This window comes from Crocuta crocuta, unplaced genomic scaffold (assembly GCF_008692635.1).
Source record: "Crocuta crocuta isolate KB4526 unplaced genomic scaffold, BGI_CrCroc_1.0 scaffold229, whole genome shotgun sequence".
Taxonomy (NCBI): Eukaryota; Metazoa; Chordata; class Mammalia; order Carnivora; family Hyaenidae; genus Crocuta; species Crocuta crocuta.
The window spans coordinates 9,193,183-9,218,607 of NW_027536464.1; the positions used below are offsets into that span (position 1 = coordinate 9,193,183).

Sequence of the window (25,425 nt, forward strand, 5' to 3'; positions counted from 1 at the left end):
ATTCTTAATGTACCTATAAAGATATATAAAGTAATCTGATTCTCAGGAGTCCCTCCGATTTAAAAAGTGAAAGAGGGCACCTGGGTGGTGCAGTTAAGCATCCAACTTCAGCTCAGGTAATGAACTCCTGGCTCCTGAGTTCGAGCCCCGTGTTGGGCTCTCCACCCTCAGCGCTGAACCCTCTTCAGATCCTCTCTCCCCCTCTCTCTCTGCCCCTTCCCTGCTCTCTCTCTCTCTCAAAAATAAACACTAAACAATAAATAAAAATAAATGAATTAAAATAAAAGTGATATATTTTTTTAAAATACAGCATAACCAAGTCAAGAGTCTGGTTAATATGATAAGTTGGGTTAAACTACTTCATAGTTTATTCCTGTTACATACAATCTCATGCAATTTTGAACATTAAGATATGTTTGATTCTTTCCATCTGTAATTTCCCTCCTGGATACATGAAGGTAAACAAATGGCACACATAGCAAAAATCTTAGAGAGCTGTGTTTTTGTTTTGTTTTGTTTTAGCGTTCATTTATTTATTTTGGAGAGAGAGAGGCTGGGCACTCCAAGCAGAAGGGCAGAGAGAAATGGGGAGAGAGAGAATCCGAAGCAGGCTCCATGCTGTCAGCGGATTTGGGGTTTGAACACAGGAACCATTAGATCATGACTTGAGCTGAAATCAAGAGTTGGACGCATAACCAAGTGAACCACCCAGGCGCTCCTGGGTTTGATTTTTTTTTTTTAATTGAATCATTGATTTTACTAAAAGTTGTTTCAAAAAAATACTTTTGTTGCCATGACATTTTTAAAAAAACAAGGGTCTGAAGGACCATTTGTAATAATAATACTATCTTACGTATTTATTGTGCTTAACAATATCCAAATACTTTCACGTGCATAATCTTGATTCTCTTAACAACCGTTTGTTACAGTAGGCAACAGAGGATCAAAGGGCTGACAGTTCAAGTTCCCGCAAATAGACCATTTAAAAGCTAGGGCCCAAAGTGGGGACTTTGGCACCCTGGCCCACTGGAATTTCCCTCCCATAATGTTCTAAATTGGATTCCTGTGTTGAGAAGGATCTAGTCAGTGTCATTTTAAGAGTGTGTTATTTGACCAATCAATTTTGTAAAATACTCCTTCACGTTTATCAATATTCTTCATAATTTCCGTGTACTTATATCCTTGCCTATGTATTATGTTAAAGAATTCAGGTAACCTCAAAAGAAGCAGGAAAGAAATATTGGAACTGCCCGCCTGTTGTGCTTTCCAAGGCAGCTCAAGAGCTCAATTTAAGTAAGACTTTCATTATTTTAAACTCTTATTATAGAAAATCATACCAAAATTAAGTTCTTCCATATCCTAAAATCTAACTTTAGTCTGGGGGAGAGAAGGAAAACGAGAATGAGAATATATTGATGTCGCGTGCTTAGAAATATAAAATCAAGCTAGAAATCTTATCTTTGCCTATTTGCAACTCTTCTTCATTTCTATCCTTCAAAGTCAGCAAAACACCCAAACTCAGCCAGGTGTCTCTTCCCTGAGACTCGTGCTTGAACCTGAGCTCATCCTTCTTTCCAAGTGGGTATACTAAGTGTCGGGATCACCACAAAGATCCAGCCAAATGAGCATTCATAGGGTTATTTAACATCTGTTCTGGAGAATAAAGTTCATGGAGTCAAATTACGTTATAAATTAACCACAATACAGAGGTCTCAGATGTTTTAAAAATGTGTGTACAGACCCAACAAAAAAATACAGTCTTTGAGCAACGGAGAATTTGTCCATTATAGTTATAATTACAATTTATAATATGCCCGGTCTCCACCTGCAGGTGGTGAATGGTTACTACAGCCTTGTGCAGCAAGTGTGAAAATCAGTTGTGGGAAAGGGTTCCAGAGGAATTAAGACTTCAACATATTCTCAAGTGTTGATAGAATGAATCTATTCTGGTGAGACCAGAAATACTTTTGGGGTTGGATGGCCACCGAATGTATGTGGACCATATGTCAATGTCTCATTCAAACGTAGGTGATCAATAAATACTTGCTAAATGAATGAGTGTATAAATGAATGAATGAGTATTGCAAAGAAATTTAGGAATTTGAATATGGCCAGAAGAACAAAAGTCCTGCTCCAATGACCCATCCAGTCCAACCTTCTTGCCACGTTGAGTCAAGATCTAGAATCATCCAATCATCCAATCGTTTCCTCTCTGGTCAGAAACATGAACCACTGGCCCCTTTGGAGTAGGGCAGAAACAAATAAGAAACGGAGAAGCGGAGAAGTCCCAGAGCCTAGCTTTCATTTTTCACCTGATTTCTTGGCTTCCAGTGTTTCTCTTCATTAAACAGGAAAAAAATAAATGGTTTGTAATTGTCAAAAACACTTGCATGTTAACTCATTCTAGACACAAACAACTTTAAAGGTAAAATCACTAGAGGCTATGTGGTGTACAGAGCATAGTTACCAAAGGAGGTCACGTAAAAATTAAAAAACACTAAAGAGTAAATAGTCCATGTTGTCCAGGGGGATGAGCTATACAATCCAAGTAAAAATTAAAACCAAACCGCATACACTCATCGGCACTGGGTAACACACCTGACTCATTTGCACACAATGCAATTATTCCTGATAGGTGCTGAACTCATCACACCCAGCTGGGTTAGTGTTTCTCCAAGGGCTTTCCCCCCACACGTTGGCTGTGTTCCTTCGTGACCGTGATAGCAAATAACCATTCACAGCACCGTTAGATTGGGAACATTTGAAATACACGCAGTACAGATCCATGCATGGCTAGCACTCAGGTCCCCTCCCATGAACAAGAAACAAGCCTGACTCTAGGTCCGAGGGCTCCATTCGTAGAACACCGTATCTGATCTTGTGTTTTAGGAAACCACGTTTGTTTTGTGCTATATAAAGAATTCTTCTTCTTCTTTTTCTTCACCCTGGGCTGGCAGGTGAAGGAGGCTCTTTGACATTGTCTTCCTTGCACCAAGATCCCTTTGCCCGGCAAGTGACAAACAATGGATCCTTTCCTTAGAGAGTTTATTGTTCTTGGAGGCAGGGGTTGACCCTATGGAGGAGTCTGGCAAGCAGGCTGGTGGCCGGCTGGCCCGGAAGTCCCTTGGAAATCTGCTCGGAAAAGATTGCCTGGGTTCACAACTGACCGTGGTGTGCCCTGTGTCAACGTTCGTTTCTGCCTCCAGCTTCTCAAAGCTCTTTTCCGGGCTGAGGACCTTTGCTCTGGCCCCAGGCTGGCGGTGAGGAGAAGGCAGATGCATCTGGGCACCCATGGCTGAGCTGCTGTCCTGGGAAGAACAACCAGGGCTTTTCCACAAAGTTCCACGAAAGCTGTCTGACACTGGGCATTCACTGGGCACTGGGCACTCTGGAGAGCCCACCTTGGACCTCCTGGCCCGGCTTCTTTGGCACCTGGGCTCTAGTGTCTTCCTTGGGGAGACAGGGATCAGTCTGGAGCCCTGCGGAAATGTGTTGGCTCCCACAGTGCCATTCGGAAAGGACAGCTCATCATTCCTAACATCGAGTCTTGGGTTAGATTGGACCTAAGGGACAAGGGAACAAGAAACAAATTCAACAGTTGTTTTCCATTAACTACGTGCCAAGAGCAGACCATGTCCCGTTCATCTTTTGCCATGCTGTGCCCACAGTGGACTTGCAATAAAGCCAGTTGACTTGAAGTAATAAGTCCAATCCAGTTAGGAGATGTATTAGTATTCAGCTTCACACATCTCTCCCTCTTTCAGACTCCCTAAAAACTAACATGTGACTAAGGTTAAGATTCTGAGAATCAAATGACCGCTTGACAACAACACAGTTCTCATAGATCATGTTGTTCAAATGACACAAAGGTGGTCATAGATGTTATTTGGTGGCCTCACTGGAAGTTGCAAATGATGTATTATCAGCTACGCAATAAAAATAAAAATAAAAAGCCACCCAAACGTGTGGTTAGAGTCCAGATAAATGCTGGAATAAGAATTCAAGGCTTCAACATTGGTAGTTCTTTTTATAAAATTTTTTTAACCTTTATTTACCTTTCAGAGAGAGAGACACAGAATGTAAGTGGGGGAGGGGCAGAGAGAGAGGGAGACCCAGAATCTGAAGCAGGATCCAGGCTCTGAGCTGTCATCACAGAGCCCGACGCGGGGCTTGAACCATGAGATCATGACCTGAGCCGAAGTTGGGCGCTTAGCCGACTGAGCCACCCAGGCGCCCCTAAAGTTGGTAATTCTTTTAGATCATGCCAATGATATATATCTTGAGCTACTGTAAGACATGTGGGCACTCCAGCAGAGTAATAATTGAACATCTTTTAAGCCAGTATTCTTTAAATTGGGGGACGCCATTTATTTATAGCACAGGCCTAGTGTCGTGTTGAAAACAAAGAAAGGAGGGAGCTGTTTTATCTTAATCCATAGCAGTTCCATTCTGGTTGCAAACTTACAGGCTCTACGCAGTAGAACTCCCACGCTAGACTATACTGCTGTCTCCCTCTGCAGAATGGAATTCACTGTCCCATCTCGTATCCTTGGACTCTTGGGAGTCTCATCTCCTACTCCTTACACAACACTCTGGAAGAGATAATGTTCTCTATCTTGTCAGTAGCCCTTAGAAATTGGTATCCAGGGCCCGCCCCTGCCTGGCCCTGCCCTTAATCAAATATGGAAAAGAATGGCACAAAAGAACCATAAATACATTTACTAAGTGAAAGAAGCCCATCTGAAAAGTCTACATATTGTATGATTGCGACAATATGACATTCTGGAAAAGGCAAAGCTATGGAGACCATACAAAGGGAAAAAAAATGAGGGGCGCCTGGGTGGCTAAGTCGGTTAAGTGGCAGACTTCGGCTCAGGTCATGATCTCACAGTTCCTAAGTTCGAGCCCCACGTCGGGCTCTGTGCTGACAGCCCAGAGCCTGGAGCCTGCTTTGAATTCTGTGTCTCCCTCTCTCTCAACCCCTCCTTTGCTCACACTCTGTCTCTCAAAAATTGAATAAACGTTAAAAAAAAGAAAAAAGAAAGAAAGAAAGGTTAGTGGTTGCCAGGCGTTAGAGGGGAGAGAGAGATGAACAGGCAGGGCACAGAGGATTTTTAAGGCAGTGAAGTACTCTGTATGATACTACAGTGGNTTCTATCTGTAACACATTGAGTGAAACGTAATATAAACTGTGGACTTTGGGCCATAATGACGTGTGTATGCGGGCTCATTGACTGTGAGCAGTGGGATGCTGACAGAGGGGAGGCGGTACCTGTGAGGGGTAGGGGAGCCTACGGGATTCTTCGGACTTGTCACTCTGCTTTGCTGTGGACTTAACGCTGCTCTTAAAAAAATGTTTTTAGGTTGATTAAAAGAAAATAAAAAAGAATGGTACGTATTTATCTCACCAGACAAGAAGGAAGAAATCAGAACAGTAAGAAAGCAGGTCCAGAAACGACTGGATCACCACACATGTGCATCCGGTATTTGTTTACCTAAATGATACACATGTATGCCCAGCCCCCAATTTTCTCTCTGATAGAAATGGCAAAGTGACCGTTACCAAACCGCAAAAAGTGAAAAAGTTGTTTCCATTAATTCCTTTGGCACAGAAGCTGGCAAATATTCTCTGTAAAGAGCCATATGATGCATTGAGGCCTCGTGGACCTAAGGTCTTTATTGCAGTTACTCGACTCTGCGAGACAAAGCAGCTGCAGACAGTGAGACAAATGGGTGTGACTGGGTTTCAATCTTGTGTACTTTTCATGTGTCATGACATTTTCCCCCCAACCATTTAAAAATGGAAAAACTATTCTTAGCTCCTGGGGGCCCATGCTTGGCTGATCACTGCTATAGGAAAAAAAAAAAACAAAACCACACACAATGATTCCTCCCTCCCCAATTCCCGCTCTTCCCCTCCCACTCCAACACTGCTTTCAAGCAGAATCTTTCCTGGAATCCTCAGATACGAGGTGGACTCAGGGCAGCCCTGGTTGAAGCCTGCGGGGCCCTCCTTTGCTCTCCCAACGACGCCCTGTCCCGCTGGGGGGCTGAACCCACTCACCAGGTCCCTAAGGCTCCCCAGAACACAGTTTGAAAATTCCTATTCTGCAATCTCCGTAATTCCGCCTCTGGACCAAGCCAGTGCACAGAACCTGAAATCTCCCCCACAGGTGCTTCCCCTGAGCCACGCCCCCTTCCCCCACCCCGCCCACCACCGGGGAAGGGTGGGGGAGCCTCCGTCAGCATCCCAGCCGCCTCTAGTCAGGACACCCCCAAAGGGATGGCCGCTATATCCCAGGACGTGTCCTGTGTGCGAACCCAGAGGAGAAATGTCTGTCCCCAAACTTGGCTGCACACTGGGATCCCCGGGGGGCTTTAAAACACTGACACCTGGCTCCCACCCTGGGACGGTTTAATTTCGTTGGTCTGGCCGCCACCTGGGCCTGAGGAATTGTTCAATGTCCCCGGGTGATTCTAATGCACAGTAAAGGTTAAGAAGTGTGGCCATAGACCCAGAAAACGTGGGGCTCCCGCGGCAGCCCGCTATCATAGTCACCGTGAGTCTCAGTGTGTAAGGCTGACCTTCCGATCTACATCTCTGGTCATTCCGTTGCCTAATCTGCCTTTGCCGTCTCTCTAATTCCTCCTGCCTCCCCTGCCCTTCCCTGGCTCTCTGTCCTTCATTTTTCCTTTCACCCAGTGTTACTTTATGACACTATTCATGTAATAATTTCTGATAATAAAAATAGAGCAAAAAATAGTGATGGCTCACTGTAAAGCCAATTTAATTGTATAAGTGTATAAAATTAAAAGTAAAGGCTTCTCCCCAACTCCACCCTCAAGTGACCCCAAGTTCTCCCTCTCCAAAGAACACAACTCCTTCATTACTTCAATCTTTCAAAATCAGAGGGAAATAGACTATCTCCCGGATGTAAGCTGGGGTCTCCTTTCCCAGGGAGAGAAAACTCCCCGAGTTGGTTGGACAGCTGAGCCGCCGGCTTGCCTCCCAGAGAATCATTTGACATTATAATCTACCTTTTTACTTGATCCAGTGAAGTCTTCTTCTTCTGGAAATGGAAAATGGCATGGTGATCTCCATATTCAGAAATCACTCAGGGTTGGGATTAGACTGTCCAGTCTGGAGGAGGAAATCCACCGGTTTGGCTCTGGGAATCCTATCTAATTTTCTACCAATCCTGAATAGAAAGAGAAGCCTATGTTCCCCCTCATCCCCGGAAGTCAATCTCAGGTCAGAACAAAACCGATCCGGAAGCCACCATCCAGACACCTTCAGCAGCCAGAAGTGCCTCTCAGGGTATGGTCTGTAGTCACGCCCCCCTCAGCTCTGCTTACCCGGCCCCCTAGCCCCTCCCCTGGGCCTTCCCCCACGGCAGTGTTCCACCTCCCAGGGACCCCAGAGCGCTCTTTCCTGCTCCAGCACTCAGTTCTGTTACATCAGCTCTTCCACATCAACACCTCCTTCCATGTCAACTGGAGTCCAAAGGCCCTCATCACTTCAACCATGTCCTCGCCAATACCTCCGGCTCCTCTCCGCCACTCCCTTTCTTTCTGTCACAGCCTCCCTCAAGACCTGGCTACTCGCGCTTCCATCCGCGTGCCTGCAGTCTCTGAACTTGTGCCTTGAACTTTGCATCACTATGAAGGTGCGGTGTCTGACTTGGCCCAGGCTCCCCGTGGGTCTTGTTTCCTGAGCCAACTGTCAGCTGCTTCAAACCTTCTGATCTGACCTTCAGTGGACAAGCACACCCCCTCCCCCGGCAGAAGGTCTCGCCATCTAGATTAGGGAGAAAACAAAAGCCATCAGCAACTCTCCGCTGCCTGCCATCAGACGTACCTGCAAAGTCATCATCCTCCCCACAGGGAAAGGGACAGGTATCTGCTCTGTGAATTCCAATGCATCCTGCCTTCCTGGACACCCCCAACTTACCAGTGATTCATTTTCTCCCACTTTGTTATCTTGTTTCTCCATCTTTCTCTCTTCCCCTTGCTCTGCCTGCTCCTTTACAACAACAATTAAACCTGCTCAAGTCTGTCTTGAATAAATGCATTCCTTCACCCTCTTCCCCTCCAGCTCTCTCTCTCCTCTCCTTCACGGTCAAGCCTCTCTATAAAATTTGTTCACATTCATTTATCCTACGAACTTCCTCTTATTTCCCTCTACCCAATGGCACTGACTCTCCCTCCTCCCAATCCACTGAGATTGCTCTTGTCAAGATCATCCACAATCAGCTTCCTTGTCATTCATTGTTACTTGAGCTCTGGTTGCATTTTACAAGGCTGACCTTTCTCCTTTACATTTGAAGTCTTTCTTTCTTTCTTTTTTTTTTCTGAAAGCTTCAATTACTATGTAAATGATGAAGGCTCCCCATAGCATAACTAGAGCTCAGATCTGTCTTATAAGCCTCACACTTGTCTATCCAGCTGTCGTCCAGCCACCAGCTCCTCAAACTCGTCATGTTCAAAACTGAACTCATTTCCCTACTCATGCTAATTCCTGTCTCTTTAGTCTTTTCCCTTTCTTCAAACACATTAGCCCCATGTTAGCCAAGCAAGAGCATCATTTCCCCTTCTTCCTCCCTGTGTCATCCACTCCCATGGACTGCACCTCCCAAAGATCTCTCGGGTCTTCCCATATCTCCCTCCGTGTCCAATGCCATTAACCCTAAGGTAGGCTCTTGCCATCTCTCGTCTGAATTACTGCAACAGCCATATGATGAGGCCCACATGGGGGCTCTTACCTCCTCCAGCCTCTCCTCTACTCCTCTACATAAAGAGCTTCAAACACAGTTTTCATCATGTCACCCTTCTAATTCAGATGGCTCCCTACTCTTCTTGAGATAAAAACTTAAGTCCTTTAATATGACATGTCACACCCTCCACAGTTTGCCCCTTCTTCCTCCAACTTGGTCATTCAACCACTTTCCCCCTTTCAGCCTCCACTTGCCCAAATCCAATGTCTTTGGACATTACTTGCTCTTTGTGTATACCATTTCCAGTGTTTGTGTATACCATTTCCTCGGTCTGGGATATGTCTCTTCTAACCTTTTTCCCTAAAAACCCATGATCAACCCCAGTTCTGCATCATTCCCTCTTGGAGGCTTTCTTTTCTTTTTTTTTTTTTTTTAATTTTTAAGATATTTTATTTATTTTTGAGAGAGAGAGAGCAACTGTGTGAGCAGGGGAGAGTCAGAGAGAGAGGGAGACACAGAATCTGAAGCAGGATCCAGGCTCTGAGCTAGCTGTGAGCACAGAGCCCGACGCGGGGCTCGAACCCACGAACGGTGAGATCATGACCTGGGCCAAAGTCGGACACTTAACCGACTAAACCACCCAGGCGCCCCGAGGCTTTCTTGATATCAATGAATCTGGGTTAGGTCCCCTAAATATTGGCTCTGCTACTTATTAGTCATTAGACTTTAGAGAAGTTACCTAATCTTCCTACACCTCAGCTTCTTCAACTATAAAAGGAGATAATAATAAGTACCAGCACCACAGAGTTATTGAAAGATTAAATGATAACAGTGGCTGGGACATAACACTGCTGAATATGAGTTGGTCATTATCATAGTGTAGTAGTACTACTAGATCTCCTAGCAGCCTGTACTTCCATATCATAGTAGTTATCACACCGTTAGGCACTTGTCCACCTCTCTGTATCTGCCTCTGAACTTGCCATCTTGAATAAGGGTTATATTCATCTCCATCACTGTATCTCCAGTATCTCGCATAGTGTCTAGCACATGGTAACTAATCACTAGATGTCTTTTGGATACATGAGGAAAGCTTAGCACCTAACAAAATGTACATTTTTACATGTATAAAGGTATGGAGATGCAGAATCATGTATTGGGCCCCTAATTATTTGATATCAGGTAGATCTAAAGCCTTTTAAGTAAAATTCAGGGGTGCCTGGGTGGCTTGGTCGGTTAAGCATCCGACTTTGGCTCAGGTCGTGATCTCATTGTTCGTGGGCTTGAGCCTCGTGTCGGGCTCTGTGCTGACAGCTCAGAGCCTGGAGCCTGCTTCAGATTCTGTGTCTCCCTCTCTCTCTGCCCCTCCCTTGCTTCCATTCTGCCTCTCTCTCTAAAAAATAAATAAACATGAAAAAATTTTTTACAAAAAGACAATTCAAAATGACTTTCCTCATATGGTTGGCCATTTCTGCAAACATTTTAAGAGAAGGAACTGTAACTTTTCTTTCTTAAAGAGAGGTCTAAGATCCTTAGACCACAGACCTCAAGTGAGTGCAACATTATTAATGTAGAAATGCAGTTGTGTGCAGTTATGGTGAGGAATTTCCAGGAGAAACATAATACTGAGTGATTGAGAGAAATCCTTTGGGGGAGAAAGACTCCTCTTGCCAAAAAAACAAATTAAAATACATTTGTAGGAATGCTGATCATTTAGTGCTCATCTTTCCAAGAAATATTTGTAAAATGTTACAAATTGAGAACTAGCTTTTTCAAGTTTCAGAGAACACTGGCAGTTATCTTGATGAATAGGAAAATCATGTGTCATTCATTTGATTCTAAATACTTGAGAAACAAGAGAATATACAGCATTAAAAAATGATTAAGCTGTTAAAGAACAGATTCACATCATGAAAGGAAAATAAGATCGTCTCTTACTAAAAATGATTGCAAGAGATAAGAGAATTTCTCCTAAACTGTGGGAAAAAAAACAAATGGAAACAAATGATGCAGATAATAAAAGCCCCCCCCCCCCACCAAACATTTCCAGACTTGCTTACTTAAGAGTTGAAACTACTGTCTTCCTATTAATTGTTTTTTAAAGTAAAGGTACTTACCAAAAAAAAAAAAGTTGGGGGTGGGGGGACGCCTGGGTGGCTCAGTGGGTGAAGCACCTGACTTCAGCTCAGGTCATGATCTCACAGTTTGTGACTTCAAGCCCTGTGTGTCAGGCTCTCTGCTCTCAGTATAGAGCCTGCTTCAGATCCTCTGTCTCCCTCTCTCTCTGCCCCTCCCCAAACACACACCCCCCTCAAAAATAAATAAATAGATTTTTAAAAAAAGAAAAAAGAAAGGTACTTACTTTAACTGATTAACAAAACCACTGCTATTAACCCAGTTTTCTATAAGAGTGAAAATCTTTTTAGCAATGCCTCTAAGTGTTCTTTCAGGGCAACATAAACCCAAGTATTGAGTGAGCAGGAGGGTAGGGATGGGAATGTGTGTGTGTGTGTGTGTGTGTGTGTGTGTGTGGCTGTGTGTGGCTGTGTGGGGTACATTATGGGTAGGGATGGAGAATGGATAAGAAACGAAGAGAGTAACAAAGAGGAAGGGATAGAGTCCAAGTGCGTACAGCATAGAGATTCAGAAATGAGAAAGGACCCTCAAGAAATGCTAGAAGAAAATGAATTACTTTCTTCATGACAGACTACATTCTTTTATTTTTTGAATGACTAAGAAAGAACATAACGACGGACTTAGCAAAATGTCTGTTGATCAAATGAAAAGAACCACATGCTTGCTTACACCAAACTAGCTTCTGGAATATACACCTTTTCCGAAGAGACAGACTTATTTCCTGAAAACAAGCAGTCAATCAACCGGTGTTTCAGAAACAGCTGTCTATCCGCTAGTCTACTGGAAATAGACATTTACAACAAAATACTGAAAGGAAGTGGAGAGTCATAAACTCCCAAATTATATGGCACAAGAATAAGAAAATATGTAATCAGTTGTGTGTTACAAAAATTTCCATGTAAAACGTATACCAAATAGGAGTTAATGTGCACTTGAGCTTCATGGCAGGTTTTGTAGACAAATTGCTATTTGAGAAGAGCATTGAAGGGTGGATAAGTGAAGAGGAAGAGAAAGCCATCTCTGGACAAGGAACAGCATAGTCAATGCATAAATGCTAGATATCTATAAAATGGAACATTTTCAACTTAAAAAGGAATGCAATTCTGACACCTGCTACGTGGATAAACCTTGAAAACATTATACTGAGTGAACTAAGCCACGCAGAAAGACAAGTATCATATGATTCTATATATGTGAGGTGCCTAGAAAAGACAAGTTTACAGGGACAGACAGAGCATAGAGGTTACCAGGGACAAAGCGGGGACAGAAGAGTGGGTTATGGTTTCATAGGGACAGAGTTTCTATGTGGGGTGATGAGAAAGTTCTGGAAACAGACTGTGGTGATGGTAGTGTAACACTGTAAATGTACTTAATGGCACTGAACCCAACACTTAGAAAGGGTTCAGGTGAATACATTTTGTGTTCTGTGTATTTGATGACAATTAAAAAAAATACTTGGGTGCAGGAGTGAGCGTAGAGTTCTGGAAAGAAAGTTGGGCTAGCCATAAATTTAGCAGTTACTTAAAAACATATTCAGCTGTGATGTGCTGGATAAAACAGGATGCCTGGAGCCAGACTGAAGAGTTAGACTGTCATAATAATGCTAATGCACTTTTAAAGCTATGTGGGCTTAGAGAAGGAAGAGGGAAAAGGAATGACCCCAATAGAAAACTATAACAGTTTTCTGTTCACCTACATTTAGTAGGTGTGACTGAATGTGGGGCTTATGGGAAAAGAGGCTTTGAAAACGACAATGTTTGGGGCACCTGGGTGGCTCAGTCGGTTAAGCGTCCGACTTTCGCTTGGGTCATGATCTCGCGGTTCGTGGGTTCGAGCCCCGCGTCGGGCTCTGTGCTCACTGCCAGCTCAGAGCCTGGAGCCTGTTTCAGAGTCTGTGACTCCCTCTCTCTCTGACCCTCCCCTGCTCACACTGTCTCTCTCTCTCCTAGAAATAAAAAAAAAAAAAAAAGAAAATGACAATGTTTTAAAACCAGACTAAATGGGGAGAGAGTAACCAGAGCTGGAGAAGTTGCAGGAGGCTATCGATGGTGACTTAGGTTTCGCTTGGGTTGAATGTGAGATGAGAATGAGACATGATGGTCCACCAGTCTTCTGGGGAGCCGGAAATAAGCTAAAGCTCAAGAGCCAGAGATTCTAACACAGCAGATACTAAATCCACAGGATGGTCTTTATTTCTTAACCTTAGGGAGACCTTTGGCCAAGGACAGTGGCTCTCAGCTGGGGGAAACGTCACACCCAGAGGCATTTGACAAGATCTGGAGACATTTTGGTTGTCGCTTCTGGGGTGTGGGGGTTAGTACTACTAGCTCTGGTGACAGAGCCACTGGTGCTGCTCATGTCAGCAAAGCACAGGACAGTCCTCCANATCACACCCAGAGGCATTTGACAAGATCTGGAGACATTATTTTGGTTGTCGCTTCTGGGGTGTGGGGGTTGGTACTACTAGCTCTGGTGACAGAGCCACTGGTGCTGCTCATGTCAGCAAAGCACAGGACAGTCCTCCACAACAATGAATCTTCTAGTCCAAAATGTCAATACTGCCAAGGCTGAGAGAACCTGATTTCTCTCAAGGAGAGGGACAGGAAGAAAGAGGTGAGTCCTTGAAAAAAAAAAAAGATGGAAGAGAAGATAAATCACTTAGTTAAAGAGCTGGGTTATGGAAGCCCACAGAGGAGAGACTTTCGAGGCAGGAGTGGTCAACGTTTGTGATGCTGGTGGCCTTAGAGCGAAAACTCTTTCAGCATCTGTAGGAGAAGTGAGGATGCAGAGCAAACAGCAGCCCCCAAGACTGGAGAGACACATAAATAAATACTGGCAATCGTGGCTTTTCAGAGTGGAGACTCTTAAGTGGAAACACCAGTGGGAAGCAGGGCCAGATGAGGAAAACCTGAATTGTGACTAAGGAGTGGTAGAAGCCTTAGTGTGGACAACTCTAAGAGTTAAAGACTTCAGGGGGGCCCAGTCACAGAGGGGCCTCATAGTTTGTGAGATTTACCTCCAGGAGCTTGACCAGATTCTCTCAATAAATATGGAGAAAAATCTCCTTGTCCTTTTGGAAGGGGAAGGAGCAAAGAAATATTTTTTCTTTTTTCTTCTCTTCTCTTCTCTCTTCCCTTCCCTTCCCTTCCCTTCCCTTCCCTTCTCCTCTCCTCTCCTCTTCTTCCCTTCCCTTCCCTTCCCTTCCCTTCCCTTCTTTTCTTTTTGAGACACAGGGAGAAAGCATGAGTGGGAGAGGGGCAGTGGGAGAGAGAGAGAGACAGAAAGAGAGAGAATCTTAAGCAGGCTCCACACTCAGTACAGAGCCTGACTCAGGGCTCAAACCCACAACCATGAGCTTATGACCTGAGCCAAAATCAAGACTCAAATGCTTAACTGACTGAGCCACACAGGTGCCCCAAAAAATACAATTTGAAGAGACAGAGTAAACATCAGAGCCAGGTATGCCAGGGCTATTGGAATTTTCAGGCCAGGAATTTGAAATAACTATGACTAATGTACTAAAAGCTGTAATGGATAAAGTAGACAGCATGCAAGAATAATATATGCTCAAAACAAGCTGAGCAAGATAAAGAGACAGAAGTCCTAAGAAAGAACCAGAAAGAAACACTAGATATTTAAAAAAACAACAACTCAACACTGAAATAGAAATAAAGAATGCCTTTGATTGGCTCACCAGTAGACTAGACACAGCTAAGGAAAGAATCTCTGATCTTTTGGTTTTGGTACAGATCATGATTTCATGCTTTCATGTGTTCACCTGCAGCCCAGAGCCTGCTTGGGATTCTCTCTCTCCCTGTCTGCCTCTCCCCTGCTTGCACACATCCTCTCTCTCTTTCTCAATAGAAATAAATACGTAAAAATCAAAGAGAACAAAGACAGAAAACCAGACGGAATATCCAAGGACTATTAGGCAGCTACAAAAAGTGTAACATATGCATAGTAGGAACACCAGAAGGCAAGAAACAGAGAAAGGAACAGAAGAAATATTTGAAACAACAGTGAATGAGAATTTCCCCCAAATTAATGTCAGGCACGAGAACGCAAATCCAGGGAGCTCAGAGAACACCACCACAAAAATCCCCTAAAAGCTACACCTAGACAGATTATTTTCCAAACTACACAAATCAAAGATAAAGAAAAAAATCCCAAAAGATATCAGAAAAATAAAGATAAGAGTCACATCCACTTTTTCAAAACATGCTAGCAAGAAGAGTGAATGGAGTGAAATATTTAAAGTGTGAGAGAGAAATAAAAGCCACCAAGCTAGAATTTTGTACCATGTGATATTCTCCTACAAAAATGAGGCAGAAATAAAGGCTTTCGTAAGCAAACAGAAATTGAAGGAATTTGTATGTCAGTAGGCCTGCTTTGCAAGAAACATTAAAAGTTCTTTGGGGAGAAGCAAAATAATAAAGATCAGAAAGATCTCATTCATAGTTGATCTAACAAAAAAGTTTGTTTAATATAATAATACCAGGGGCGCCTGGGTGGCTCAGTCGGTTAAGCATCCAACTTTGACTCAGGTCATGAACTCTCCGTTGGTGAGTCCAAGCCCCATGTCAGGCTCTGTGCTGACAGTTCAGAGCCTGGAGTCTGCTTTGGATTCTGTGTCACCCTCTACCTCAAATCAATAATCTAAGTCCCCACCTTAGGAAACTCGAAAAAAAAAAAGCATATTAAATCCAAAGTAAGGGGCACTTGAGTGGGTCAGTCAGTTAAGCGTTTGACTTTGGCTCAGGTCATGATCTCACATTTCTTGGGTTCAAGCCCCACTTCAGGTTCTGTGCTGACGGCTTAGAGACTGGAGCCTGCTTCAGATTCTGTGTCTCCCTTGCTCTCTGCCCCTCCCCCACTCAGGCTGTCTTTCTCTCTCAAAAATAAATAAACATTAAAAAATGTATTTTAAATAAATAAATACATAAATAAACAAATAAAAGAACTAAGACAAATGGAGAGCAGGGCCTAAATAGAGTCTGGCCCAGGGTAGGCAATCAGTAAGAGTATTTGTTGACCAACGGGCACCTGAGTGGCTCAGTCGGTTAAGCGTCCAACTCTTGATTTAGGCTCAGGTCATGATCTCACGGTTTCATGGGTTCGAGCCCTTCCTTGGGCTCCCCGCATGGTACCGTGCAGAGCTTGCTTGGGATTCTCTGTGTCCCTCTCTCTCTACCCACTACACTGCTCACCCTGTCTCTCTCTCTCTCCCTCTCTCTCAAAATAAATAAACTTTAAAAAAAGAAAATATTTGGTGGGTGAATCAGCATGGACATAGTTGATCCTTTATTGACACATCCATTCATTTACTGAGCACCTGCTATGAACTTTTATATCACTCTCCTCAAAAATGCACATTCTAGGCTGTGAGAAGCATCAGACAGTCTGCACTGACAGGTCAGGTGGGAAAACAGCTGTTCACTGTGTGCCTCTGGCAAGACAGCTAGTGGCTTCCTTATACACACAGACAAGGACGCATTGCTTCCGCACGGTCTCCTGCAGCGTCTACTTTACAGAGCACCTCCATTTATATTCTCTCTTCTGCTCCTCCTAAGAAATTGTACAGGTCAGTACCTCTCCCAGGCTCCATCGGCAACTGCTGATTACAATAGGGATAGAATAGAAAGTCAGACTCTCGTCCCTTCACCTGAGAGCATATTCGCCTACCATGTGGCGGACGCTGCTCTAACTACTGGGAAGACAAAGAGGTCCCTGTCCTGATGGCGCTCACCTTCCTGATAAACATTGACCATATTCCTGATGATGTGGTCCCACCCACCTGCTCGTCTTCTTCCCCTGACCCTCCCTCTTCACCCTAGCCACATAGAACCTCAGGCGGTTGTTTTTTTTTTAACATGTCCTGCTAAGGATATGGCACATCACACATTGTCACCCACGATCTCTCCTCTTTATAACACCTTCCTCCCTTCTCCGTCTGGCTCCTTCCTTCCAGGCTGTCCGGCTCAAGCAGGCCCAGGTCTCACCCTCAGGAAGATTTGCCCATCGCCCGCCCTCCCCGGGTCTAGCACGCCCACACTCACATCCATTCTGGCCCTGAGGAAGGGTTATTTGTGGAGAGGTTAATTAGCGGTTACGGTTCTCCCTTGAATAGGTATTATCTCCTTTCTTTCGGTCAACATCAGTCATCTGGGCCACCAAGGCATTTGTGTCCCTCCAATCTTCACGGGGTGGGAGGGCGGGCTTGCCCTCCCCTGTGTGTCCCAGGAGGGTCTGACTTCACAGAAAATCCAGGCATGGAGAGTCGAGCCTCTAGCTCAGAACTATACTAACCCACGTGATCCCATTCCCTTGGATGCAATACTTGGTTTAGAGAAGAGAATCTGATCCAAGTTGGTTGGGTTAATCTTGAAAATAAGAACAGTTAAAAAACGTGCCCCTGCAGCATACACATATTAAATGTTTGTTGGATAGCGAGGTTGATACTAAATTCTGGAGATTAACCAGGGCTGAAGTAGAAACTTTAGATGCCTTGGAAACTGCTCAGTTAATTAAAAGGCAACTGACAGAAAAAGTGCCTGTCCGCCTTCGGTGAACAAGAAGGTAAATAATTTAGAAATCTTTTAACACCGAATCAATATGATTCATGTTATTAATAGCTCAAAGCTGATGACAACAAAATTAATCAGCGGGAGAGACTTTTTGTTTTGTATCCTGTTATTACTTTACCCAGGTGGCCTTAAAGGGGTTTCTGACCATTTCTCAAGGACAGAAGCCACAGAACATTTAGCTGTAACTATCACGTCTGGCTGCACACACTTTCACGAGCATGCACACCCACAGAGCCCTGGGTGAGAACAGGTAATTGCATGAGTTGCCTTGTGTCGTAGGCAATTAACTGAGAATCTCTCCCGCTCCGTTGTGTCATCTGCAAAATGGGAAAAATAGTGATTTCCTAGGTTGTTACATTGAGGTAATCAATGTAATACATTTAGTCTAGGTCGTAACAGACAATAATAGCTAGAATTGCATCGTGGGCATTAAGTGTTAAGGCATTTCATGAGGATGACAGCCCATATTCTCGGAAGATGTTGATATTACCCTCGTTGTTGCTAATGAAGAAACCGAGGTGAAGCCAGGCAGCTCCTAGGTGCAAGGCTCACCTGGCAGAGAATATTCCACAAGAGACCTACATGGCCGCCATCAGGATGGTGTCTGGCTTACAGAGGATGCTTACAGAAGGCTTTCATATCAAGATTTTCTTTTAAAAGGAGTTCAAACCATCTAGCTTGATTTGGAGTAGAATCTGACAGTATTACAAGATGCTTAAAAATGAAGTCAACAGTAGTGTTTTCAACGGGCACCTGGGTGGTTCAGTCAGTTGAGCATCTGACTCTTGATTTCAGCTCAGATCATGATCACCAGGGCTGTAGAGCTGAACCCCGTGTTGGGCACCATGCCAAATGTAGAGCCTGCTTGAGGTTCTCTCTCCTTCTGCTCCTCCCCCACTCACGTGTGTGCATGCGCTCTCTCTCTTTCTCAAATTAAATTAAAAAATAAATAAATAAGTCAACAGGAAAAATATTGAGTCAACAGGACTTCAAACTTAACATCCTCAACCATAATTACACATTCAGTTTCCTTAGGTCAGATGGAAGGAGTTCACATTATTTCTTTTTTTATTATTTCTTAAATGTTTATTTATTTTTTGAGAGAGAGACAGAGCGCAAAGGGGGAAGGGGTAGAGAGAGAGGGAGACACAGAATATGAAGCAGGCTCCAGGCTCCAAGCTGTCAGCACAGAGCCCAAGGCGGGACTCAAACTCAAGAACCTGGAGATCACGTCCCGAGCCAAAGTTGGACCCTTAACTGACTGAGCCACTCTGGCACCCCAGGAGTTTACACTATTTCTGAACCCCAAGAGGGGGCAAAATATTTGCATGCAGTTTTAAAGGACAATCTTGTATAAGCTACAAGCTCATGGAGCTTGAACTCCCTTATCTGTTAGATGAGGGGATTTTATTAGCCCACTAACGTTCACCCTAGACACACGCTACACATTTGAGTCATCCAAGGCACCCCAAAGATGCCAGTCTCCATGAACTGGGACGCAGCTGCGGCATGGGACATTTTGCAAGCCAAGCTCGCCGGGGATCCTGACGTGCAACTGAGGTTGAGAACCACTGCCTCAAATCGTCACTAAGGGCCATCTCAGACATAAAATCCCACAGGTCCATGTGCATCTACAAAGATCGGGGGCAAAACAAGAATACCTGAAGCAGAATCTGGTGACCATCGTAGTCCTGGGTTTGCCACCTGGTGCGGCTGATGGGGACGCACGGATGGGGCAGAAGAGGCACAAGCTGGCCAACCTCTTGGACCTTGAACTGCAGCACTGAAGACTCTTTGGGGTCCACTGACATTCCAGGAGGCAGCTGCTTCAGGGAGAGCTGCAGCGCAAAGCTCTCGGCGGCATAGAGCACAAAGAAACAGAAGTTACTCTTCTGCAAGGTGGCATCCTTCTGCAGAATCAGCTCGTAGAGCCTGATGGCATCCTCATAGTTGTCAAAACTGCAGTAGAGCGTCACTCTCAGGATCTCGGCCCCGCAGTGCACCTGCCTCACGCCCCAGATGGGCATCTGGCTGTCCAGACTGTAGAAGTCCTGATTGGCGAGAATGTAGGGCCACGGTCGCCCTGGCGCTTTGGGGGCCGGGTAGCACTGCCAGGGCCAGCGCTGGAGGGAGTCAAGGACCCGGAACAGCCGCTCCTCTCCGAGGCTCTGGTGCAGGAAGAGCAAAACAGACATCCCGGGGAACCGCGAGCGCTTGGAGGGGCACCTGTCGTAGTATTTCGCTGGCCGGATCCCCTCCGACACCAGAAAGGGACGGACGTCTGGGCACACGTAGTCCAGGAGCTGGTCCAGAGTTTGCTGCAGCAGCGAGCCGTGCCCGGAGCTGGCCAGGAGGTGGACGGTCATGGCCAGAGGCTCTGGCGACTCATCCATTCTGGACTGACTGAGGACAAAGGAAGCGAGCGTGGTGGGGGGGCCCACCGGTCAAGCTTCTGCGGTGAATGACGAAGGGGTGGGTCTCATCAGAGCCAACAGCCCATCAGGAAACCCGCACCCCCCTTTCAGAGCAGAGCTCCTAACCTGTGCTCCTGGCTGCCGGCAGCCGCTGGGGAGACAATCCACACAAATCGGGGCACAACCGCAGCGGGGTCAATGTCATCCAGCTCGCGCACAACGTCACTGCGTGTTTGGCTTGTCCAGGCACTCCCTCGGCTTTCTGTTTGACCTAAAAACCTATAATCCTGAGAAACACCCAAGTGGGTGGTTCTTACAGACACTCAGGAAAGGAAATGACAGGGCAGAAAGGAATAGGAGTTGGCTCTGTTGGGCTGATAGCAATCTGTTTAGTTGAAAAGACATCCATTTCACAGGCCCACAATGGGTTCTGATTTCCTCCCTGCATCTCTCCCTGTTTACAGTACACTGCCAGGCCACCTGAATACAATGACTGCTTTAAAACAATTCTCAAAACTTGTTCCCTCGCCAGGATCCACCCCCACCCCCGCCCCTTTGCCTTTTTATTTTGTTCAGGACAACTGTTACTAGGGCATTGAAGAGAGTGCATTTTAGATAAGTAATATGGACTGTTCACCAAAAAGGATTTGCTCTACTACAGAGTCTGAGTGCCTGCACTAAAAAGATGTTGCGAAACTAAGCCCTCCCCCCTACATTCATGCTGATTCTTCAGAAAAGAGTGAGAGTTTTCCAATATCGACAGTGTGGTTGCTCATATCTATTGAGGAGATACCAGGCGCCTCTCATCAACTGTTCTAAAACTTTGCATAAATGGGTTTAATCTTCCAGCAAACCTATGAACCTATGAAGAAAAGACTATTTATCCCCAAATTATGGATGAAGAAGGTGGGACACAGAAAAGTTAAGTAACTTAGCTAAGGTCTCACAGCTAAAAAGTGGCTGAAGGAAGATTGGAACCCAGGAACTGAGAGGTACTCCCGAGAAACAAAGATGAAATGTTTCTCGGGGACCTGGAAGTCCTGGCCTGGATTTTCTTCTTAAGGATAGGGAAAGGGCATTCTAGTTGAGGACACACATTAATCTTAGAGACTCTGTGTGCTGTTGAATCTTAAAATGAATAATCTTCAATAGGAATATCCAAGCTCTAAGCATAATACCACCGTAATGTATTCTGAAAGTCTGTTTGAAAATCATTTGCTATTCAGATAGCTGTGCTCCTAAAAAGGTGTGGACAAGCACATTTTTCCAAAATAATTTTTTTTAAGAGAGAGAGAATATGTGTGAGCAGGGGAGAGGGGCAGAGGGAAAGAGAGTGAGAGAATCTTTTCTTTTTAATGTTTGTTTATGGGGGGAGGGGCAGAAAGAAGGGGACAGAGCGTCTGAAGGGGGCTCTGTGCCGATAGCAGAGATCCTGATGCAGGGTTTGAACTCAGGAACTGTGAGATCATGACCTGAGCTATGAGATCATGACCCAAGCCATGAGATCACAACCTGAGGCAAAGTCTCAGGTGCCCCAGAGTGAGGGAGAATCTTAAGCAGGCTCCATGCTCAGCACAGAGCCAAATGCGGGGCTCGATCCCACAACCTTGGAATTAACCTGAGCCGAAATCTTGAGTTAGATGCTCAACTGACTGAGCCACTCAGGTGCCCCATCTAATCATAATTCTTTTTTTTTTTTTTTTAAATGTTTTTATCCATTTCTAGGAGAGAGAGAGAGAGACAGCGCGAGCAGGGGAGGGTCAGAGAGAGGGAGTCACAGACTGAAACAGGCTCCAGGCTCCGAGCTGGCAGCCAGCACAGAGCCCGACGTGGGGCTCGAACTCACGAACCGCGAGATCATGACCCAAGAGAAAGTCGGACGCTTAACCGACTAAGCCACCCAGGCGCCCCTAAGCATAATTCTTAAAATAAGCTACTTATTAATGCTTATAATGGAACACATTGTGATTAAATTAAATTAAAAAACACTTTAATGATGTGAGATCTAACTTAACTTTTACTTAACACAGGTGGAGTCCTTTAATACTATAATAACCAAATTTAAAGTCAAATATTATTATCTATGGAAAGGAATTATTTCCATTCAGATTTGTTTTCTACACCAAGCCTGCCAATCATTTGTGTTTCATTAATCCTATACTTTTTGCATTGGAAAAATATATAAATATAGTTTAAACAAATGAATTCTTTTTTAATTATCAGAGTAATCAAATTCACTTTGCTTCAACTTTCCAAAAATCATTAGAGTTTTTTTTTTTTAAATGCATTATAGTTCTCAAGCTTTAAAAAAGAAAAAAAACACCCTTAATTCACGTTACACATTCACACTGGAAGGCAATAACTTTCTCGTCTCTCACAGGACACCCTCCCCTTTTCTCGGCCCTTCCACTCACAGAGCTGACCGTACTCGTGCACTTGAGATTTCAGATATGGTTTTCAAAGTATCCTTTGCAATTCTGGAAAACACTCTAAAGACTCAGGGAGAAAAAGTACACCCCTGAGACCAACATATTAACTCACAACGTTTTGCACAAGGCAAGTATTTAAGCCCTTATATAGAAACAGGTTTGCTTCTTCACGCCGTTTTCATCTTTTATCCGGTGCCCAAACATACTTTTTTCCTCTTGAGGTTGTCCTTTCTGTCAGGACTGGAAAGATTTCATTAATCTGATGGCAGCCAAAGTGCCATGAGATACAGAGGGGAGCAGGGGAGGGGACCACCAGTCTCCTTTCTGACTGGTTGCCTCTGCAATTATTTTTCCAGAAACAACATAAAGGATTGCCCCTCAGAGTAACTGCGTCCATGCCTCCTCACGGCCTTCCATCCGCCATCATGGCCGGATCTCAGCCGCACTCCCTTCCACCTTGTGCTTTCTTTATGCAAGTTGCTTCTGCTGGAGGCACAGGTGAGTATACGGAGGGAAAGCATCAGCTTTGACTCGCGGTATGTGGGCAGCTGACACTCTGCCAGCCACCTCATTTTTCTTAAACTTAGCAAAGATGCCCAGGAACCTGTCAGTCACCAGCCCCTGGCTGACAGCCGATTGGTCAACTCCTCATGGCTAAGTGGAGGAGCCAGTGACAGGTAGTGCATGGAAATGTAAGAATTCAGCTAGTCACGAGGATTTGTCGGAACTGGGGACAGCCACTGGGATTTGCACCTGCTGCAAGTCGCATAAATATAGTGAGATACAATAAAACACTGAGATCCCACTGCCAGTCCAAGGAAACTCTGAGAAAGTGTCTCTCTTTGACTTATAAGATGTGTTTATTTATCCCACATGCTGAGAGCCAGGCATGGTGCCAGAAGCAGAGACTGGATATTCACCTCGTCCCACTTTGGAGGAGCACCTTAAATGATGTCATTAGTCGCTGCAGGATGCCATCGAAACCCCTAGGAGGAGCCACGGATCTGGATGAGAGGGCCAAGGAAGCCTCCAAAGAGGAGGAGATGCTACTACTTGAACTCCTGAAGAGTGAAAAGGAAGGAGAGGAGACTGGGGTGGGGAAGGGGGGGGCCTCAAGGAGAGGGGAGAAGCTCTACCTGGAGAAGAGTGTAGGGACTGTGAACCATTGGCCAAATGGCAAGCAGTTCAAGATGGCGGGAGGATGGGAACAAAGATGGGGGAAAGTGGCAAGAGGCTAGAAAGGCAGCCAGGCCTCGCAGGTCACCCTAAAGGTTTGGGTGTTTTCTGACGGGAACACAACCACAGAAAAGCTGGCTTGAAAAAGGAAGTGGTGCTCTGAGGAAACCATGGACAGGAACAATACATGGAAAGGCAAAGCCAATGGACGGCTTTTGGTGGGGTATGAGCCGAGAGCTGCAGGGATGCGTCCAGGAGGACCCCCCCACCCCCGGCCGGGTAGCCTTGGTGAGGCTCCCACTCACCACGCAAGGAACCTCGGAGAAAGAGAGCAGTCGGGAGTGAGGGTGAGGAGCACAGGTGAGACACGGCGGGTGGACATGCCCGTGGGACCTCAGAGGGGGGATCCCCAGTGGCCACGTAATAGACAGCTTACAGGGGTGCAGACCAGAGAAGATGGGCTGGGTAGCCTCTGGTCTTTGGGTAACACGGGAGTGCAGGTGGTGACCCCCGTGGAGAACATGAGATGAGGACAGGAAAGGCAAGAAGATGGATCTCCCGAGGGCCCAGTTTAGGGAACGCGTGACACGTAAGTGGCATATTGGACTGGAGAGTGAGTGTGTTGTCTGCACCCAGCGTGGGTGTCTTAGCTTAAAGGATTTCGGGAAGTGGCGTTGGCTGGGCAAACACCCTAACTCAGAGTTTCAGAATCCCTCTACCTTCTCAACCGAGCAAATTCAAAAGAAGCACCAAGCAGATCTCAGAGCCATTCAAGCCTCGGTTTGCCTTGTTCCCAAAACAACCTTAACTCTGATTGCTTGTCTGATACTCAGTGGCTAACCAGCGGCGAGACATTGGAGAGCCAGAGAAGCGTGCTGGCCGAGGGCCACACCATGGTTATCTTTTAACCCCTGGCCGCAGCCTGCAACCCTCCTCCTGCAGAGAAGCACTAGAAAGATCTGTAGCAGAGAAGGAATGTGGCGTCTCTGAAGAGATAAGAATCCCAGGGAGGTTGGGGCGCCTGGGTGACTCAGTCGGTTAAGCGTCCGACTTCGGCTCAGGTCATGATCTCATGGTTCGTGGGTTTGAGCCCCGCGTTGGGCTCTGTGCTGACAGCTCAGAGCGTGGAGCCTGTTTCAGATTCTGTGTCTCCCTCTCTCTCTGAGCCTCCCCTGCTCATGCTGTCTCTATCTCTCTCTCAAAAGTAAATAAAATATTTAAAGAAAAAAAAAAAAAAGAAGAATCCCAGGGAGGTTAAGGGACTTTCCAGCTGGTTGGTGGCAGTGCCCAGATTTCTGGTTTGTAAACTATGCTTTCCCCACCACTCCTCAGGGGAGCAATGCACAGCAGCGTTTATTACCTGTGTCCATTCAGGGCGCCTGGGGGGCTCAGTTGGTTGATTCTTGATTTCTGCTCAGGTCGAGATCTCACAGTTCATGAGTTCTCCTGTCAGGGAAAACCTGCTTGGGATTCTCTCCTCTCTCTCTGCCCCTCCTCTGCTCATGCATTCTCTCTTTCTCTGTAGCAAAGTAAATTAATAAACTGGGGCACCTGGGTGGCTCAGTTAAGTGTCTGAGTTCGGCTCAGGTCATGATCTCCTGGGTAACAAGTTCAAGCTCTGTGTCAGGCTCTGTGCTGACAGCTCAGAGCCTGGAGCCTGCTTCAGATTCTGTCTCCCCTTCTCTCTGCCCCTCTCCCGCTCGTGCTCTGTCTCTATGTCAAAAATAAATAAACCTTAAACAGTTTTTAAAGAATAAATTAATTAATAAATTTATATTAAAAGAAAAAAAGAAGTAAGAGTCATTCAAGTTCCAGACACACAGCCAGCACATAAAAAGAAAAAGGAAGGTAAGAGGGTTGGGTGTTACTGGTTAACATGCGTTTCCCTCATCAACTATAGGCATTCCTGCCCCAGGGCCATGCCTGTACTTGGCTTTCACCATCCTGGCACTGCTCTCAACACACACACACA

At 45.3% G+C, this 25,425-nt stretch overlaps 1 protein-coding gene across 1 annotated transcript; it reads right to left on the reverse strand.

The window, feature by feature from the left end:
- Window positions 1-893: 893 nt before the first annotated feature.
- Window positions 894-19,984, reverse strand: FAM124B (family with sequence similarity 124 member B). The gene is made up of 2 exons (XM_077748624.1): window positions 19,096-19,984; window positions 894-3,563 (listed from the first exon to the last, which is right to left on the reverse strand). The coding sequence occupies exons 1-2, from the start codon at window positions 19,825-19,827 to the stop codon at window positions 2,910-2,912; spliced, it is 1,386 nt and encodes a 461-aa protein (XP_077604750.1). The 5' UTR covers window positions 19,828-19,984; the 3' UTR covers window positions 894-2,909.
- Window positions 19,985-25,425: the final 5,441 nt, after the last annotated feature.

Bases quoted from the DNA above. Each gene is read 5' to 3' on its own strand.
- FAM124B (XM_077748624.1), bottom strand. From the start codon at position 19,827: ATGGATGAGTCGCCAGAGCCTCTGGCCATGACCGTCCACCTCCTGGCC. The intron at 3,564-19,095 runs GTATTCTTGTTT...CTTGTCCCTTAG, and splicing joins GTCACCAGATTCTGCTTCAG to GTCCAATCTAACCCAAGACT.